General features: G+C 34.0%; 1 protein-coding gene across 1 annotated transcript in view; it reads right to left on the reverse strand.

Annotated features, from left to right (window-relative positions):
• The window catches only part of LOC106882163 (succinate--CoA ligase [ADP-forming] subunit beta, mitochondrial), a 43,300-nt gene that overhangs the window by 19,822 nt on the left and 1,878 nt on the right, over positions 1 to 21,600 (reverse strand). The window contains exons 2-5 of the mRNA XM_014932742.3: positions 11,450 to 11,621; positions 7,418 to 7,529; positions 2,867 to 3,029; positions 1,174 to 1,344 (exon numbers count right to left, since the gene is read on the reverse strand). Coding sequence (XP_014788228.1) covers positions 1,174 to 1,344; positions 2,867 to 3,029; positions 7,418 to 7,529; positions 11,450 to 11,621 — 618 coding nt within the window. The remainder of the gene's footprint in view (positions 1 to 1,173; positions 1,345 to 2,866; positions 3,030 to 7,417; positions 7,530 to 11,449; positions 11,622 to 21,600) is intronic.

A 21,600-nucleotide genomic window follows, 5' to 3' on the forward strand; every position in this document is an offset into this window, starting at 1 on the left:
GGAACTAAACCACAGTTATTTTGTGTTCTTTGCTACATTGGTTTCTATTAACCCATTTATTCTATCAGAAGAATTTTTATTCATTAAGATAGAAGAAATACACATAATTATATATATATACATATAATACCCACCATTTATCTACCTGTCTTCCTCCCTCTATAGTGCACCATACTCATTCTTCTTTCAATATTTTATCCAACATTGGAACTGCTAACATCTATTTCTCTTCTCGCTATGGATTGTAACCAAACCATTCTCTCTATTTTAATTCTACTAGTGGATATTACTGATTCTTTTCATTTGTTCATGGATTTACTTAATGAATACATATTTTAACTTCTTGCTCTACACTTTGCCTGTTGTGTGTTTCATTGCAACACACAGAAAAACAATGAATTCACAGAATACTTATATTATGTTACTGAAGAATAGGACTGCTTTTCAGATTATGTAGCTTGCCTATCCAGAACAAACATTTCTTAACATTGAAATAGAAATTTGTGTCCAGGAATGACCTTTATTCATGCAATTGTAGCAGGTAAAAACTATAAACATAAACTTATAACTAACCATATTTTCTACAGCCAATAGCTGTTTTTAATATTATGGATTGACAAAATCCTTATAGTGTCAGACAAAATGCCTTCAACCATTTGTTCCAACACTTTACATTCTGAGCCTTTTAGCCCTCTGGGGTTGATGAAATAAAGTACCAGTCAAGTGCTGAGGCTGAATGATATCAACTAAGCCCTACCCTTCAAAATTGTTGGAGCCTTGTGCCTAAATTAGGAACCATTATTATGGCAGAAAAAAAGGCAGCAAGCTGGTAGAATTGTTAGCACACTGGGCAAAATGTTTAGTGACATTTTGCCTGTCTTCATGCTCTTAGTTCAAATTCTGCTGAAACTGACTTTGCCTTTCATCCTTTTGGGGTTGATAAAATAAGTACCAGTTGAGTACTGGAGTCAATGTAATTGACTTACCCACTCCTCCAAAATTCCTGGCCCAGCACCAAAATTAGAAATCATTATTGTGGCAGAAAAAATACATTTCTGCCATAGTCTTTCAATTTTTTAAAATCCATATTTGTTATTGAAAGATAAATTACAAAAAGACCAAAATTCTGAGAAAATGTTGAATTTTAATTCACAGTAATATATCATATTTTACCTGCTCAATAGATTTTCCAGCCATTCCCAATTTTTTTGCCATCTCTAAGCATTGTTCTTTTGTCAGTCCAGTATTAATATCAATGGGTTCTTTGATAATAGCATCAGGATTATCCCTAGCAACATCTTCAATTGCCATTCCACCTTGCATACTGCTGACCATCACAGGACCCTAGAATAAAATGAACATATATACAAACAATCCCATTATAATGAAGATCTGGTTACAACATCAGAGGAAATAAAACTGATATTAAAATAAACAATTACATAAGCAGCTAAACTTGCTAATTCGAAAGGTCCTTAGGCCTATTTGCTAATGTCATAAGTATCAAGGTCAGAATATTTGACATAACACGTCTGTCATATTGGGAACATTTATGATCAGAAAAGTAATAAATTTACACAAAAAAATTTCATGTTAAATACTTGAAATCTTTACACTAAAATTATTTAATACTTTTTGGGAACATTCAAAGTGCGAGTTAATTTTATTATGAAAATGCTAAAAATTAATTTTACTATAAATATGCTTTACACATATAAATGTATGTTAGTCAAAAAATTCCAAAACATGTATATTCTGCCAGCAAGCAAGAAAAAAAATGAATTTTTGCATGAAAATGTGGTATACAGTGTTAGTTAGAATGTGACACTGTTACAATAATATGTTCACAGTTTATAATCTGTGATTTTGGAAGCATTTTTTTTCACACAAAATACCAACTTATTCTCCATAACTTATTTGATAAGAATGTTTCATAGCAATGTTGTCCATCTCTAAGGGTTTCAAATCTCAAAAGTTCATTCACAATTATCAACTCTTAAGACTTATCTTTTCTAATAAAGAAATACACACCAGCCTGTAAAACACTGATAGAAACACAACACAGGCATTTTTTTAAAGTCAATTTTCTTTACCTTACTGATGGTGCCCTTGTTATATGGTTTTCCTGAGGGAGCTACCCAAATATACAGAGCCACTTGAAAGTTGATAAATCAATTTAATATGCACAAACCACAAATATGGAGAAAATGCAGACATTTGAATTGAATATAGATCATTTTTATCAACTCTAGTGAAATTTGCACACACAACATATTAAAGAGAACCAACTAAATAATACAAAGCATTTATGCTGTTGCTGTGCTGTTTCAGTATAGATAACATTTATAAGCAAATCTTTAATCTTTTACTTGTCTCAATCATCAGACTGTGGCCATGCTGAGGAACCACCTTGAAGAATTTTTAGTCGAATGAATCGACCCCAGTACTTATTTTTTAAGCCTGGTACTTATTCTATTGATCACTTTTTGCTGAACCACTATGGGAATGTAAACAAACCTACAGCAGTTGTCAAGCAGTGGTGAGGGGCAATCACAGACACAAAGACATGCATACATATATGATGGGCTTCTTCCAGTTTCTGTTTACCATATCTACTCACAAGAGTTTGGTCCTGAGGCTATGGTAGAAGACACTTGCTCAAGATGCCACACAGTGGAACTGAACCGTGAACCATGTGGTTGGGAAGCAAGCTTCTTACCACACCACCATGCCTGCACCTATATATAAGCTAATTTGGAAAAAAATGAACATTAAATGAACATATTTACATATCCTCTCCCACCACATACTCATTCACCTCCCCCCCCACACACACAGAATAAAGTATGAAGAGTATAAACATTACCGAATATGCCCTCTCCATGGCAATAGCAAAATAATACTCTCGACGAGAGTAAAGTCTCTCACATATCATTACACTATTACAGATCCTCCCAGCTGCTCCAGTCTGTTTTGTAATTAGTTTAGATCCAATCATCTGAGCAGCCAGCTTTCGTGCTTCTTCAGCACTATAAAAGTAGAACAAGAGAATTAAGATGTAGACTGGAATGTGAAGATGTATCAACCAAGATTAAAAGTTAAAACTTTACATATTTATTTTTAGGTCTACTCTTCTTTAAATAAACATTGTCATCCTTATTAATAAAAGTAATGTCCAGCATTACAAAAAAGATTTTGACACTAGTGAAGAATTCTTGTTTATGTGAACATTTAAAAGACAGAAGATACAGGTTTGTTCATTCTACTGCCTTCTATTGAGTTCTGGCTGTATTTAAATTTAGTTAGAATAATCCTTTCTACAAAAGGCACAGGGCCTAAAATTTGTGGGGAGGGGGAAAATCAATCATATTGACCCCAATACTTGACTGGTACTTAATTTATCGACCCTGAGAGGCTGAAAGGCGAAGTTGAACTCAGCAAAATTTTAACTCAAAGCATAAAGACAGATAAAATACCATTGGGCATTTTATCCAACGTGTTAACCATTCTTTTCTACTCTAGGTACAAGCCCCAAAATTTTTGGGGAGGGGGCAGTCAATTAGATCGACTCCAGTATGTGACTGGTACTTAATTTATCAACCCCAAAAGGATGAAAGGCAAAGTTGACCTTGTGCGGAATTTGAACTCAGAACATAAAGACAGTCAAAATACTGCTAAGCATTTCGCATGCTAACATTTCTGCTAGCTCACCGGCTTAATACTTTAGAATAATGGTTTCAAGTATTAACACAGGACCAGCAGTTTGTAAGGAGAGGGCAAGTTGATTACATTGTCTCCAGTACTTGACTGGTACTTAAATTATTGATTCAGAAAAAAAAAAAAATATGGAAGGCAAAGTCACCCTTGGCAGAATTTGAACTTAGAACGTGAAAAATAACTGAAAATACAATCTTTCTGAAGTCAAGCTATGAATTTTATCATCTGAATTAAACTTCAGCAACTTTGGATAGTTTGAGAGGATCTGATGGGTTGAAGGATTGCATCATGATCAAATGTCTGCTTTGGCATAATTTCTATGGCTGGATGCCCTTCCTAACACCAACCACTTTACAGAGTGTACTTGGGGCTATTTTCATGCCATCTCCTCATCAGAAAGTGTGTAATATTTAATATTGGTGACTATAGTTGTTGTTTAGATAGCTGAGTTAGCTCTGATTCCACAGATGTTTGAGCAAAAAAGTTCCAGCAATGACTGTCCTGTCTGTTTTCAGGCATAGAGTATCTAGGACTACATTATTGAATATGTCTGTTCTTTTTCTACAACTATTGGTTGTGCTTCAAGGAAAATTTGTCTACTATTTCTTGTAGGTCAAGCAACCACATAATTACTTCTTTGTAAGTTACCAGTAGCTATAGTAGTTATTTAGCCTAAGATTAGCTCTGATAAAAACAAGCATATAGAGCATGGATAATAAATCAAATGACTAGATGTAAATCACAGACCTAGATCTGCATTCTTACAACCTCAGATTCTGTCAAACCATCCAATCCATGCTAGCATGGACTGTGGAGTTACTAATGGTGACAGTGAGCTACTGTGGGAGCCTTTATGTGGTTTCTTGACTTACTATAAATAGCAGTATATCTTCCCCCAAATCACACCCTACCATATTAAAGAAGGACACAATGTTTGAAAAAAGGTGGGAAACTAATGACTGGTAAGCCAGTAACCATAAATCTGATCAACTAAGGATTACTTGGGGTTTTGCAATAACAACAACAGCAACTATAGGGTGTTCCATAAAGAGTACTGAATTTGAATTGGGTGACACTTTTGTGTTTTGAAGGTTGAAGGCATGCTTTTATCATGTTTGCTATTGAGTCTGGGAAAATCAATTTACTGACGTTCACAGCAGTTGGGAATCCCAACTACTTCATTACATCGAATTTTGCATAAAGATCTCCATATGCATGCATACAAAATTCAACTTACGCAGCATCTTCAGCCACCTAACCATGGGAGGCAAAGGAAATTTGCTGACTGGGTTGTGAAGAGACTTGCATCTGATGAAAATTTTGCAAAGAAAATCATCTTCAGGGACAAGGCCCACTTCCACTTGGGTGGATTTGTCAATAAACAGAACTGCCGGATTTGGGTAAACGAAGATCTTCAAATAATGCAAGAGTGTGAAATGCATCCACTGAAAACAACTGTGTGGTGTAGTTTTTGGGCAGGTGGAGTGCTTGGATTGTTCTTCTTTAAAAATGACAAGGGGGATGCAGTTACCATAAATGGAGAATGTTACCGAGACATGATATTCACTGAGTTATGGCCGAACTTGGAAGATACAGAGATTGACAACCTCTGGTTTTGGCAGGACAGAGCAACCTGCCACACTCCATGCCAAATACTTGCATTACTCCATGAAAAATTTCCGCAATGAGCAAAATCTTTGCAATGACCACCAAGGTCCTGCAATCTTATCCCTTATGATTTCTTTTTATGGAGGTATGTGAAATCAAAGGTATACATCAAGAAACCACACACAGTTCCTGAACTCAAGGCTGAAATTGAGCATGTGATTAGAGGCATCAGGTCACACATCTGTGAGAGAGTTATCGGAAATTTCAAGGAGTGCATAAATGTATGTAGACTCAGTGCAGGTGGACATATGACCAATATTGTGTTCCATATCTAAATAGGAGACATAACTCGTTAGAAATATGCAGAATATAACCATGTTCATAAGAATTCATTTTAATTATTCACCTTTCAAATTCAGCGCCCTTTATGGAACACTCTTCAAATTTGGCACCCTTTATGGAACACCAAATACTATTGTAGCCAACAACATCTGAAGGAAATTATATTGCTACTAGACTACTCATGACCCGTTGGGACACCTGGAAAGTCTAAGTTTCCCAGCAAGAGAGTTTGCATCATGGGTTTTTTTTCTTTTCCAGGTTATTTCGCATGCTTTCAACGAATATGACATTGAAATCATGTGTAAACAGCTCCTTTCCCCAGAAAAGGAAAAAAATTAGCTGTTATTTCTTGCACACCCTGCTACCACGTAACAGGTATTTCAGGTCCTTCATCGCAAATAGCTGTTACATGGTAGTAGGGTGTGTTAGAAATAGCAACCAAATCTTTGGAGCTGAGATACATTGAATGCACTTGGAAAAAGTTTTGTAATGGTATTTCCTTGGGGCAATCTTTTGCTTTGATTCTCAGAACTGTCCTCCAATTTAGCTGGTTCTGTTCATTAATTTCCATAAAATCTTTTTATTTATTTACTTTTGTTTTCAAATGAAAGAGAGGAGAAAGTGAAAGATGTATGAACATGTATATAAAATAGATGTGAGAGAGTGTCATTTACACATACATGAGAATACACACGTTCACTCACTCTCTCATACACATGTACACATACATACAAAAAAGATGGACACATGTATTTATGTATGTACATATACATGGCAACACACCCCTTCACTCTCTCTCTCTTTCACACACACATGTCCATTTCATATACATGTACATAGATCTTTCACTTTCTCCTCTTTCACTTTAAAACAAAAGTGAATAAAAAATTTTTATGGAAATTAACAACTTGAAAATAATTTTTAAAAAAACATTAAAATATTGTGTTTAAAGAAGGCTAAAATATAAACTTATTGTACAAACAACTTACATTTTTGAAATCACATTCAGTTAAAAATATTTCTAAATGATTAAAATATTGTGTACTTCAAAAAGTTGACATTTTTTTTTTCTTAGAGAGCACGAAGACTAGGTGTGTGTATATGTCACAGATAGCAGATGTGTGTTTGTGTTGATTGACATGCCATGACATTATATGTGTGTTGACGTCATGGAAGTCATGTTTTATTTTTCATCAAGAAATAACTAATAAAAATTGTATTTATTCGTTTTCAATAATAAATAGAGGTCCAAATGTCAAAAAAATTAAGATAAAATATACTATTTCTGAGATATTTTAGGTACAAACAAAAATCTCTAGAGTTTTAGTATTATTAAGATATGTAACATTTCTGTTGAATTTTGTTTTTTTATGTAACTAATTCCATTTGTAGATGGCCTGTTATTTATATCACATTCTGATTTTGTTTAGCTTATTTCCTTTTACACACACAACTAGTAACTCATACAGATTACTGCATGGTGAATAAAACAACCACATAGTTAATATCAAAATAACTTGCTAAAAACATGCAAGAAATTTTCTTTTTAAATTATGCTGAACCATCAATAAAAAAAAAATTGAAATTCCTATCTTCAGTAGTGTCAGTTACCAAAGTTGACCCACAAACATGTAATCAAGCAAACAAATGAGATAAAAACAGAAGCACCTAATGTTTTGGTGTTTGGATATAGGAAATAGTGTTTGTAGTGACCAATAATATAATGAAAACTGCATTACTGACAACTCACGTGTAAACAAGTTTAACACCTCCTTTGAGACCACTTTCAAATTCTCCACGTCCTCGACCTCCAGCAAGGACTTGGGCTTTGAGAACAACATCGGAATTACCAGTTTCTGAAGCTATTAAATTTAAATAAGGATAAATCTTTGTAGCAAGGATGAGAAGACAATGACACAAATAGTAATAATCAGTACATTAGCATATATAGTTATGAAATAGTTCATGCCAAATATTAAAAAAAAACTTTTTATTTTAGAATACAGAAGAGTCAACCTTTGTGGGGGAAGAATACTGACAACTGAATCAACCTGAGTATTTGACTGGTATTTATTTTATTGACATCACTTACCTCCAAGAAAGTTGAAAACCAGGATTTCATTTAGAACTAAGGACCAGAACTAAATTATGCTACAAGGCAGCTAATCAGCTACATTACAGTTAATTGACTGCCCTTCTCAAATTGATAAGATGAAATAACAAATCAAGCCAAATCAAGTAAAATCCCCATGCAGCTCAGCACCTCTTTACATCTGTACAGGTTGAAAAAAGTAGAGTGCATGTCCTATTAAAGACAGCAACAATATTCATAACAAACAGGTAGTTACAGCAAAAAGTTTGACATTTTAGCTTCCCAGCTATTGTGACATCATAAAAATGATTTCTAACATAGATACAAGATGCTTGAATTCAGTCAATTTAACTAACTCCTGTATTTGATTGGCATTTAATGTATTAACCTCAAGAGGATTAAAAGGCAAAAGAGGCCCTAGTGAGGTTTGAAATCTAAACATAAAGGAATGTTAACTAAACACTGTTATGCATTTTGTGGATTTTGCTACTCCAGCACTCTAGAAGATGTTTCATACCAGTACTCTACCATGACAGAACCCCCCCCCCCCCAAAAAAACCCCACAATAATCTAAACCCATATAAATACAAAATCTCACGATAGACCACAGTAATTAGCAAAACAACAGTGATTGGCAGGAAAATATTTTACAGGATACAACAAATCTGATCCAGAAACAATATTTCCAGAAATATTCAAAGCTTAATGTTTAGATTTGAGGATACAGAGATCTATTTTCTGCTTCTTGTTAAAAATATCAACAATGTGTATAGAGAATTTTTCACAGAACAGTTATGTGTGTAGTATTATAAGGTATTTAAGAAAAGTAAAACAAAAAAAAAGTATAGTAGTCATCAGACAGTATTTAACCCTTTAGCATTTAAACCGTTTGTATCCAGCCCAAACATTCTACCTTGTTTTATATCAAAACTGGCCAGATCTGGCCTTTCATACCTACCCTACGTCATTCTAAAAATAAACAATCACATTTCAAAATCTCAAAGCTATAAGATAATGCACGAGTAATTCAAAATATGGATGGATAAGCATTTACATTTGCCAAATGTCTGTATTTAAATGCAAAAGGGTTAATATACTACCCAAGTTTTAGTGCTTCAATTAGTAACTGAATTACCAATTTCATGTGATAACTAAACATTAGAAGAAACTTTCAAGCCCATTTTTACCAAATTACAAAATATTTGGATCAATTGAGTTGGTCACTTGTTTCATGTTTAAAAAAAAGTTTCTACACTAAGAAATAAGGTTTTCTAACATAGTGGAATATCTAAGGTCACTGATTCAATAAACACACTAAACTGAATAATTTAAGAGAGAGTAATTCCTTACATTTCAGAGTCAAAGAATAACACAGTGTAACAAAATTTTAGATTTTCTTTTTGTCTTTGGTCAGTAAGTATTATTTCCTATTTGCTTCTATCTAGAAATCAAAGGAAATCACTACTATCCCCTTCAAACTTTGCTTTTGTGACCTGGACATCAATGTTCTGTAACTGACCTATTTTCCCCATTACATTTCAGATGGGATCAGTATTGCTGAAGCAGAAATATCGTTATAGAAAATATTCTACTCAATACCACAGATTTGTTTGTCAGTTGCTTGACCTTAATCACTTGAGCATATCCCTTAGTGGCTGACAATATATGCATCTCTGATCATGAGCAGTAGTGGAGAAGCATCATAGCTGTGTTGAGAGGGATTCTTTGGAGTTTGAATAAATGTAACAAAAGCAAATTTTGAAAGAAATATTAGCCTTTTTTCATACTTTCTAGGGGTAAGCAAATAGGAAATAACAGTTGCTAATGAAGGAGAAAAATTGTGTTACACAGCATTAATTGTTAAGAATGTTAGTAAAAAACATTAACCCCTTTTGTGCTATTCATTTAATGGATGGGTCACTGAAAGGCATATATGTTCTATACAAATGTCATAAAGTTGAGGCATTTATGCATTTCTTTGTCATTAACAACAAAGAATATGTTGTTAATAATACCATGTACAGACATCACAATTTTCCTCTACATCCATTTTATACCTGTGTAAATTATGATCGACTAATATATTTTTCTTTTACTACATCTCAGATTAAGTTAATTTTTCATTAAATTTCTTACTCTAGACCAGGGGTTCTCAACCATATTTTATCTAAGGACCCCTTTGATTACCATTTTATTCTGGTGGACCTCCATAGTCATTCTATGTTTAAAAACTAGTTTTAGAGCTACTTCTTTCAAAATTCCCATTTTGTTTCTCACACATTAACTTATTAACTTGCATAGGTTGAATTATATAAAATGTCAGAGAAAGAATCCTACTTGCTTCTTGTCATAAATACCAATACATACATCCAAAGCAAAATTTTTTTCAGGAGCCCTTAAAATACTATTGTAGATCCCCAGTTTGTTATTTTGTTGCGTGGACTTCCCCAAAATCTTATATGGGCCTTCAGGAGCTATATGAACCCTGCTTGAGAACCACTGCTCTAAACCAACAAATAAATATATTTCTTCTGTATAGTTTTAGTACTTTACCTGCTAAAATTCTAAGTTACAGTGAGTCAACACCTTGTTGATGAGCATCAACAAAATGAAACATGTCTAGAGTTATCTCCTGTACTTACTGATATACAAATATTGGTTGTTAACTAACATTTTTCTTCAACTATATATTTCATTTGAGATTTTTAAGGGTCTAAGCATTAGCTGCACCTTCAAACTAACATTAACTTGGCAAATTACACACCCACACAGTTACACCATAAGAATTTAGAAACTTCAAGAGATATGAAAATTAAAGGAGGAACTTGAAATATGTTGTATTTTATACAATAGGAAATGTTTACAATAGAATTTTTGAGCAATGAAAATTGATTTATCACGATACATTATCACTATTCATTGAAACATTTATTAATTATAAATATGGAGAGCAAACCCTTCTCATCAGCTTAAGTGCCTCTTGACTACATATGATAATATTACAAAATGTTTACATTCTTTACCAGTCAAGCTACTTAAATACAACTCTTATAAAAAGTTTTGTGGTTAACTTTTTAACTAACAGGGACATTGCTTAAATTGAACAACTCAGTTTTTCATGAGGTGCAATAACAAAGTTTTCCTTTTATTATTTTGGTTGCAGCTTTACAATTCCCATTATTATTGTAACAGAGGATTTTTTATCTTGTCGACTTCACCGTTTGGCTTATTACTGGAATATTATGAATTCAGTTACAGGACCACATTCAATACTTGACAAATATGTATATTGATTTTACAGATGAGAACCAGACACTATTGAATACATTCAGGTGTGGAGAATGAGTGATTAGAATGCTTGATTGATGAATGAAAATTCTTCCGTTCAAGCTCTCTGCATATCTCTTGCTTCAGTTAATCTAAATGAAATGTCACAGGTTTCATAAGTGGGTAACTTGAAGAAATGCAGTATTCAAGCAATTTAGCCCACAAAAATGCAGTCCAAATTGCAACAGAAATTGGTAATATAGAAGTATTAAAGACCTAAAGAAAATAAACAATGCTTCTTTGGGAACATATAAATGTACATAATTCATTTCAAAACATTTCTATATTATTTCATATTTAAAAAGCAAAATAACTAGCCAGTAAGCTAATCTTGCAAGATTGTATAAGTTATTTGCAACTTACCAATATCTTTGGCATGTTTAAAAGCTTCTTCACTAGTAGTAGCAACTCGAAAATTTGGAACTTTTACACCGCCATCTTCCAATAATTTGAAGCTTAGATGCTCATGGAGAGACAAAGATCTTTTTTGTTGAGATTGAGGGTTTAGATTCAGAGAGAGGAGTGAAGAAAGCACCTAAATTTAAAACATTAAGTTTAAATCAGTCTATTAAAAAAACAACATATATAACATACATCATATAAAATTGTAATGTGTGTCAATATAATGAAATGAATCAAGAAATTGTAATTAATATTACACCTGTAGTGAAGAGAAAAAAAATCATTATCTTAATAACTAATTCTGGACAAGGTAGGAGACAACCCTAGAATTTAGCTTACCGTATTTGATGGCCTATAAGATGCACCTTTTTTACCCAAAAATGGCTTAAAAAATCTCCCTGCATCCAATGTACTCAATGTAGGCTCAAAACGGTATGTATGTTTATAAAATGTGTGCGGTCATCTATTGGTAAACAATTGCCTACGGTATGTTTATATCGAATGTGGATGTAATAAATTGCTTATAATTACTGGTAACAAAGTTATACAGGTAAGTGGAAGAATTAAAACATCATTTTAGTGGTAATTTATTTTACAAAAGTATAGCCTAGGCTAGGGTGCATCCTATGCACTCATGCATCTTATAGACCAACAAATATGGTAATTAAAAGTAGAATTTAATGGGAAGTGAATTTGATTTTTAACAGAGAGAGAGAGGGGGGTGCATGTGGTGTTCATGTGCATGTGTGTCTATGGAACCAATTCTTGAAAGTGGCAGAGAGAGCTTATAACAAAGCTGTGATGCAGTTTAGGTTTATAACTAAAAGTGGAACTACCGATGCCATTTTCCTAGTGAGGCTATTGCAAGAGAAATTCTTTATTAAGATTGAACTTTATTGCTAGTGTTCATGAATTTATAGGACTTTAATAGGGCCCCACATTTAATTATTCTGGTGGTCACTACACAAAAACAGAAGAAGAGCTTGTGAGAGTCATGCAAGTCATGTAGAAAGAAGGATGCAGTTAGTAAAGTAAGATTTAGCAACATTTAGTGAGGAATTTAACAGGTAGGTAGGTGTCCATCAGAACTACTCTTGGTCCCCTCTTGTTTATTACAGTTCTCTATAGCATAAGAGGAATTTGAGTCTGGATACTTCTGGAAAGTCCTGTATTGCTGATGGTCTAGTTCTCAGCCGCATCAGTTAAAGAATTAAAGGAAAAGTTCTTAATATAGAAGTAAAGCCTCAAATAAAGAGGCTTAAAGGTCAAGTTAGCAGAGAAGAGAGAATAACTGTCAACCAACTGGGAAGTGGCTATGTTCAGTATGCAGAAAAGAAGTAGGAAGGAATTTCCATACTGTGGACCCACTGCAAACAGTGAGTACGGTACACAAAAGGGGGATCTCAGGTAAGCTGATAAAGAAGGGTTTTATATGTAATAGATGCACAGGAGCAGTTAGTACACAAGAAATTAAATCTCTCAATGGTTAGAAGGCTCATTCAAAGTAGATGATAACTTCTTTTATCTAACAATGGAGGTGAGGTGTTGCGAAGACATAGAAGCCAGATTAAAGGTAGGGTGGAAAAAAACCTCAAGGCACAATTAGCTCTGTATAACAGATTTTCTCTCTGAAAGGCTGACTGTATGATGCTTGTGTACTAAGTATGATATTATCATAGCAAGTTTTTGGGTGATAAATGGGGGGGGGGATGCAAAAGGTGAAAATGAAGTATCTTCCACTGGATATATAAAGTCAGTTTGCATGAACAAAATAACAGAGAGAGAGAGAGAGAGGGAGAGAGAGAGAAAGAGAGACTATACAGTAAAGGTATTCACAGTAATATACAAGAGATTGCACTGATATGTGTGTGAAAAATGATAATTGGGTGAAAAAATACCAAATGATAAAAGCAGAAGTCTGCAGATAAAGAAGATTGCAAAAGACATGAGCAAAAGTGATGAGAGCTCATCTCTGGACACAGCCCCTCAAAGAACCACACGTGGAGAGATACAGTATTGAAATTGACTTCTCTTACTCATGGAAAACAAGCATAAAAATTATAATGATGACATATATAGTGTAAGTATTTATGTCTATTTTAAATGCTGTTATAGAAAAGTCAGTGGATCAATCCTGTGATCTACATTGATGTTAGGAATATCCAATTACTTCATCCTAAGTCTTCTTTGCACTTTTTTCTGCAATTATCAACTCATGCTACATTTTTACTCAACAAGCATTGCTTATGCACAAAACATGCTATGCATGTGTGTGCACATACATACACACTGATTTAGATAAACTGGTCAAAATAATGGCATATTCTCCAGTGATATTCATTAACAGTGAATGTATAATATCAAAGCATAAACACTATCTTAACATAGAAATAAATATTGTGATATCTGCCACCTAAAAGCAGAGTTTATTGGTAGATCCTAAGAATGTTGCTAGTATGCAGAAATCATTATCTAAAAGAATCTAGTGAAAGCATGAAGTACCAGGCAAAAATCTGTGATTAGCTTTGTAAATAAATATACTATTAAGTTCACAATCTCTCTCACAAAGGACTTAAATACACAATCACAAAGTAGTCCATTAACAAAGAAAGAAACTAAGAGGTTGTGTGACTTACTCAACAGAGCAGTCAAATCTCACTTCAGTCACACACAACCTTCAAAAAGAAAGGACACATTACATAATCTTAATTTCCTCGAAAATGATAGACTGAACACAGCTGGAATGCCTTGATCATCTGACTTGTTTAGCATTACCATTGACCATATATATAACACATAAGTACACATATAAAATTTCATGATTTATATATATATATATATATATATATATAGCAAATTGGTGGATGGTTGATGCAACCAATGTTCAGTCTGAATACTTATATTGTGAGCTATTTACTTGGTGTCTGTCTATTATTTATTTGCCAGTATATTTATTGAATATTTTGTTAAAAAGATGTGTATGTGTGTATACATATGTAGCAGAAGCATGATTGCTCTTGCACTTTAGCTACCAACACTGTGGCTTTTTACTTTTAGCTACCCATTTTGGTTCATCACATGATGGTCAGGTCCATTTAGCTTTACTTGGACCGTCCATCTTTAAACATGATGGACTAGCCTAGTGTCTGTACACCAGCTATAAAATGGAAGCACTTTGCCCATTAATTTCTTAGGGAGGTGAGTTTTTGCTACGAGCAGTTTTGGATCTTTGATGTGAGAGCAGTTTGATTCCACTTTGCAGCTTCAACATTTTGAACAGAATTGTAACCGGAATCCTTGATGCTATGCTTTGTGTCTCTTCAACATTTTGAACATAATCGTAACCAGAATCCTTGACAATGTTTCTCAGCTTACAAACATTTTTAAACAGGATTGTAACCAGAATTTTTTATGCTATGCTTCAGGGTTTTCTAACCCATTATTTTCATTTTTATCAGTATTTGAATCTATACAATGTATTGACAGTTATTAATGTCCTACCAGTTTGCTAATTTTAGTGATGGTAATAAAAGTTTCCGTACAGTCAATTGTAACTTGTCTTTGAATTTGTTTATTGATATTCATCCTGATTTCATTTAACAGAATCTATAACATTATCAGACCTTAAACCACATTTCATACACAAACCACACATTCCTATTTCTAAACATACAAAGATAAGTCATCTATCATTTTTTTTTTATTGGCAGAAAAAAAAACTAGGTGTATGTGCATCACCATATGTGGCATTTCTCTTTGAACTATATTGCACGTCTGAACATGTAACTTCAAAGAATTTATTACTATGTTAACCAAGGCCATTGTGCTTTCTGTTTGCTCTAAAGAAGAGCAACAGTCAATGATTTGTTTCCTATGTATAAGGAGCTGAAGTCCATCAAAGGCTCTCAATATAGCATGGCAACAATGTTTTGCCAGTACATACTATCAACAAATGAACTGAAAAAGTTTTTAAATGGTTGTACAATCACTATACAACAATAAGAAATCAAATGTCCAAACACATTCTGTTTTGCTGACAACACTGAAAAAGTCCGTGGTATGGTGCCTATTGATAAAGTAGCAAATAATATGTAAAATAATCATGGTTCTACCTATGAAATCCTTCACAACAGACTTGGCCTTAGTAAAGTTTATGAAAGATGGGCCCTGAAACAACTCACAGAATTGCACAAGCAAAACACAACATGGTTTTCAAATCTACCAATGATTTTTTAGGTTACTATTATAATGAGCAGGGCCTTTTTTGATAAAAAAAATTTTCACAGGTGATAATTTTTACAAATGAATTGTAAATAATTAATGACTTGCCATCACATAAATAACTTTCACAATTGAAGAATTGTATACATATTTTTTTCTACTTGCTGGGTTTAGAGAAACAGACAGTGCTCATGGCTTTTGCAGGCCATCAGAGACTGATAAGATTAGTGCCTCTTCAACCCTTGTAAGCAAACACTTGTGGGACACATAGGAGCATAAAGGCAATTCCAGTAGGGACAACATTCTAGAAAGGTAAAGCAGGGAATAGTGATTAGTGCTGGGCCTCAGGGAGCTGGGTACAAAAAGGGTTATGAGAGGAAGAAAGAAAAGTAGAACAGAAATACCTGAGTGGAAGTGGCATGATCCCAGCCAAATGTTGACGTGCAGAGGCCTTTGTAACTGGCACTGTCGGTTACAACGAGAAGGGTTCGAGTTGATCCAATCAGCAGAACAGCTTGCTCGTGAAATCAATGTGCAAGTAGCTGAGAACTCCACAAACACATGTACCCTTAATGTAGCTCTCAGGGAGATTCAGTGTGACACATAATGTGGTGTGACTGGCCCATTGAAATACAGGTACTACTCATTTTTGCCAGTTGAGTAGATTGACACCACATGCCTCTGGGAATCAAACTCACAACCTTATGATAGTAAGCCAAATACCCTAACCACTATACCACATGCCTTCACCATTGTAGTATTGGTAGAAAAAGCAGAGAGCAAGAGGAGACAGCAGAACCCATGGGTCAGAAGCTGGACTTTGTGAGACCAATCAGTTAGGTCATCTTTTTCTGAATGTGGGCTAGGATGTTTGTGTGTACACCAGCAGCACCATACCAGATGTGAGAGAAATACTCCATTGTGAACTTTGTAGAGTATCAATAAATATTGAGGCTTAAATATCTTATGGCCCTAAAAAGAATGGCCAGTCATTAGGAAGTAGTTCTTGCTAAGTTAAGAATCTACTTTCACAATATAAAAACTAATGACTAAAATATATCACTTTGTACATAGTCATGATTCTCAAAAGGTCTTGCATGTTCAAATGTGGTCTGACAACATTCAGCTAATGTGGAAACACATTCCCCAAAGCTTATTAACAACGACCTAACATCAAAGATATGTGTATTTCTAATGAAAGATAGACAGAAACAAAAGTATGAGGTTAATGTTAACCAATGCACACTAATTATTGACTGTGATAATTTGTGTGTGCACACGCATGCACATAAATCGATACTGGTGCTACTGGCATGCAAAACGCACTGGTGCTAGTGCCACAAAAAATACCCAGTATACCTTGTAAAGTGGTTGTTATTAGGAAGGGCATCCACTCATAGAAACCATGCCAGAACAGACAATGGAGCCTGGTGTGACCCCCAGCCATACCAGCTCCTGTCAAATTGTTCAACCCATGCCAGCAGGAAAAATGGACGTTAAATTATCACACACCCATCCCACTTATTTTATTATTTTTAAAAAACTGAGCCAACGAAAGAACCTTGATGGAGTCAATCAAACAGGTACAACTATCACACTAATCACACCCTACCATGAAAGGACATGTTGCACACTGTAGCTCCAGCAAAAAAGATGGATGGTCATAGTTGGAATGCTTTTCATAAAACATGCCAAATAAGAATAACGACTGGTCTGGAGTATAACACCAACTTCGATAAATTTAAGTGGTAGCTTTAACACACAAGTCTTTATATTAATTATACACACACAGTCACAAAACTATCCATAAACTATGACCCCTCCACCTATTCCCATCAAAGATAAAAAGGACAGACATAAGAGTTGGGGTGGGGTTAAACAATTCCTCATTACCCATACAACTGTCAAAATCCACTAGATCAAGTAATATCCTGACAACAAAAATATGAATTTACTACTGATAAGATACAACACAAAAATATTTTACTACTAAAAAGTAAACAAAAAAGCCCTACAGCAAGCATATTTTCTATACAATTACATTAATTAAAAAAAGAATCTACATAAATTTAGAAAGAAAAACATACATTTTATAAAGTGATATTAAACCAATAACTAAGTTGTCAAGAAAAATAAACTATAAAAATATTCTACTTTTATATGTATGTACTAGAGTACATACATGGAAAAATATTTGTTTATCAAGTTTTACCTTATCAGTAGTCTCATGTCCTAGAGAAGATTAGTGACAGCAATGATTAACATCTGACATCCATTGACTATTCTACAATGTCTATCATACAAGTCTGTAAAGAATGATTTCAGATGAACTTCAAAAATTAAAATCCTCCATTAGTTGTGAAATTAGCTGTCTGATGGGCGAGTCAGCTCACTGATTAGGTGCACTGGGTGGGTGACCAGCAGTCTCCAACTTAGGCCACTTACCCTACTTATTACCTCCTCTTAACCATAAATATTTCCCTAATATTCCTACAGAATAAATTCTTTTCATTGATTTACTAATTTCACATTCCTATCTTAAAAAAAACTTTTGGAGCATTTTCACCCCCAACTGTCTTATTTCCTAAATGTCCGAATAGGTTTCTCTCTTAACATTTATCCGATAATATTTACTTTTTTAATCTAGTATATAGGCGCAGGAGTGGCTGTGTGGTAAGTAGCTTGCTTACATGGTTCCAGGTTCATTCCCACTGTGTGGCACCTTGGGCAAGTGTCTTCTACTATAGCCTCGGGCCAACCAAAGCCTTGTGAGTGGATTTGGTAGACGGAAACTGAAAGAAGCCTGTCGTATATATGTGTGTATATGTGTATATGTTTGTGTGTCTGTGTTTGTCCCCCCCAACATCGTTTGACAACCGATGATGGTGTGTTTATGTCCCCGTAACCTGGCGGTTCAGCAAAAGAGACTGATAGAATAAGTACTAGACTTACAAAAAATAAATCCTGGGATCGATTTGCTCGACTAAAGGTGGTGCTCCAGCATGGCCGCAGTCAAATGACTGAAACAAGTAAAAGAGAGTAAAAGAGTATATACTGTCCTAAGCATTTTAGGGACCCTCACAACATACACTATTTTTCCATTCATTTATTTATCTTAACCCGTATAATGGTCTCAATAGCTGGTCTTTTGTTTTTAAATTTCAACCGACCAGTTATATCAAATGCTGAACCTTGGCCCATCTCACTTCAAACAACAGGTGGAAGGGATTAACCACCAACTAGTAAATAAATAAAACATTACATTTAAGGCTCTTCATCTTTTCTTTTATGTATTTTCTTCACTCTGATAAAGCTCCATGTTCCAGATCGGATGTGTTACCAAATATGATGAATATTATTTTCAGAATTTTCAATGGCAATACCGTGGAATATTAGAAACAGAAACAGCTGTTAGATGGGATACAGTCTATTTGTATTAAAAAGTAATAATGGAGAAATATTGATCAACAACAATTGACTAACATCAATTATTACTTTATATTATTAAATATGTATATATATTAAATTCGGTTAGAGGTTGTGTTAACCTCATGAAGGGATAGTTTCATCCAAAGAAATACTGGTTCAATACCTGGTATTTTGTGGGAATTAATTTCCTTAAACATATATATATATATATATATATATATATATATATATATATATATATATATATATATATATATATATATATATATTTAATTATATGTATTTATTTTATCCTAATTAATAATAATTTGGATAGAATAAATGGGTTAATAGAAACCAGGGTAGTAAAGATCACAAAATAACAGTGGTGTAATTCCTGTTTTTGAGGCAGAAACTCCTTGATATTTTGGGTATTTGAGTATATATAAATTTAAGGAATGGAGTGAACGCATGTTATAACTGCATACTTTATTCCGACATATGTTTTGAAGAATTACAATTTATGCGATCCATAGGAATCGTCGATGTTAAAAATGTAAACTTCTCCTCAGGGAAATGTATGGGGATCATCTTAAACGTAAGACATTATGACCGAGTATGAGAACTATAGTTGGATAAGGTTATAACGTAATTCATTATGCGATCCTATGGATCGCATAAATTGTAATTTTGAAACATATGTCGGAATAAAGTATGCAGTTATAACATGCGTTCACTCCATTCCTTAAATTTATATATATATATATATATATAAACATGGAGATTGGGAAGTTAATATTTATTATTGACGGAAATTAATCATCATCCCTTACAGCTGTTTCAATTAATACTCAGTAAATATTAATTATTAAATTTATATGACCTGAGCATAATATCTTTGGAAGGAAAAAAACATACCCTTGGATGTTTTATATGTGTTAATGAATTCATTACAGCAGACTGAATGATCCTGTTTATGTTCAGGTGACAGGTTTGCAGGTTGATTAGAGATGAGCTAGAGTAATAAATGAATAAATTCGATGGACAATGGCAAAGGGAGGTAATCACCTAGGGTTTTAGCCTAAAAACGAGGCTTTTCCCCACTTCCATATTTTAAAGAGGTCTCAGGCCAGCAGTGTTTGGGGTCTGAAGATACGCCATAAGGCTAAACTCCTTATGAGTGAGGAACCCAGGGTAACCCCATAAACCGGCCTACCCCACTATAATGTATGTATGTATGTATATATATATATATATATATATACACACACACATACTCTACTGCACATAATATAAGAACTTTGAAAATATCCTGAAATGGGAAACTTTAAAAAGTTTATCTTTCAACAACACAGCTTTCAAAAAAGAAAAAAAGAATTGGAGAGGAGGGTCATTTGCAAACCTGATATAGATTCATTCAGTTAACTGAACTTTTAGGAATTTATATTAGTAGAAATACATGGGCAGGGATTGGCTGCCTTTCTGGAAAAGAATAACTGGAAGAGTGTAGCGTCTTGAGAGGAGACAAACAAGACAAGCCTGAAGTGGGAAGTGCATTGCAGTTAGTGAGTTCAGAGGAGCAGAGCGCATTTATTGTAGTAGCCATAAAGAAAGCAGAGATAAGAAACAGCACATCTATAAGACAGTGACGGCTTTTGTCCAGTGCAAATAGTTTACAAGAAGTAATGTGTCTTCTAATGCAATTTTCTGTGTAAGAGGAGGAGCAATGGATGAAAGAGATTAAGTCACCTGTTAATCTTCATTAAACCAAACCCCACTTATTTTGAATTAAAATGTATGTTCAATTTCTGCTATTACATATGACAGTCATTGGTTCTATCTTACGTCAGTATACTTTCACAAAGGCAAGTATATCTTTCATATAAATTAACATTTTAAATGACACATAATTGTTTCAAATCTTTGGTAGTAACTAAGCTTCATTGTCATATAGAACCATAAACATTAAGCTTACAATTAAAGACATTGAACAATGTAGTCCTAAATGTAAAGAAAGACGGTATGGTCACAGGTAGAATGTTTTTGATCACAAGTCTGCTGGATCAGGGTTCACCTAGGGTCAAACAACATGTTCTTTACTTTCATCTGCACTCAATTCCAGTTATTTGTATTCCACCAATAACTGTGACAAGTCCTGTCGAAAGAGCCACTACCTGGTCGCTCCGTTTGCTAAAAAATAAAACCCAATATACCTCGCACACACTCCGTCTCTGAAAAGATTACGTTAGATGTTGTCTTGGATTCCATTCAGAGAGAAAAAAGAGGAGATGGTCACGGTTGGAATGGTTTTCAGTCATCCTTCGTTTTGACTTGCAGAACTGTCATTTAGATCAGCTGGTTTTCTTCGTTAATTTCCCTAATTTTTCTTTATTTACTTTTGTTTTAAAGGTGGTTTTCTCTATCAGAGACTAAGCAACCGAAGTTATATTTGTATGCTTTATTACAAGGTCAAGTAACTAGCA

The sequence above is a fragment of the Octopus bimaculoides genome, chromosome 3 (assembly GCF_046866305.1).
Source record: "Octopus bimaculoides isolate indiv1 chromosome 3, ASM4686630v1, whole genome shotgun sequence".
Taxonomy (NCBI): domain Eukaryota; kingdom Metazoa; phylum Mollusca; class Cephalopoda; order Octopoda; family Octopodidae; genus Octopus; species Octopus bimaculoides.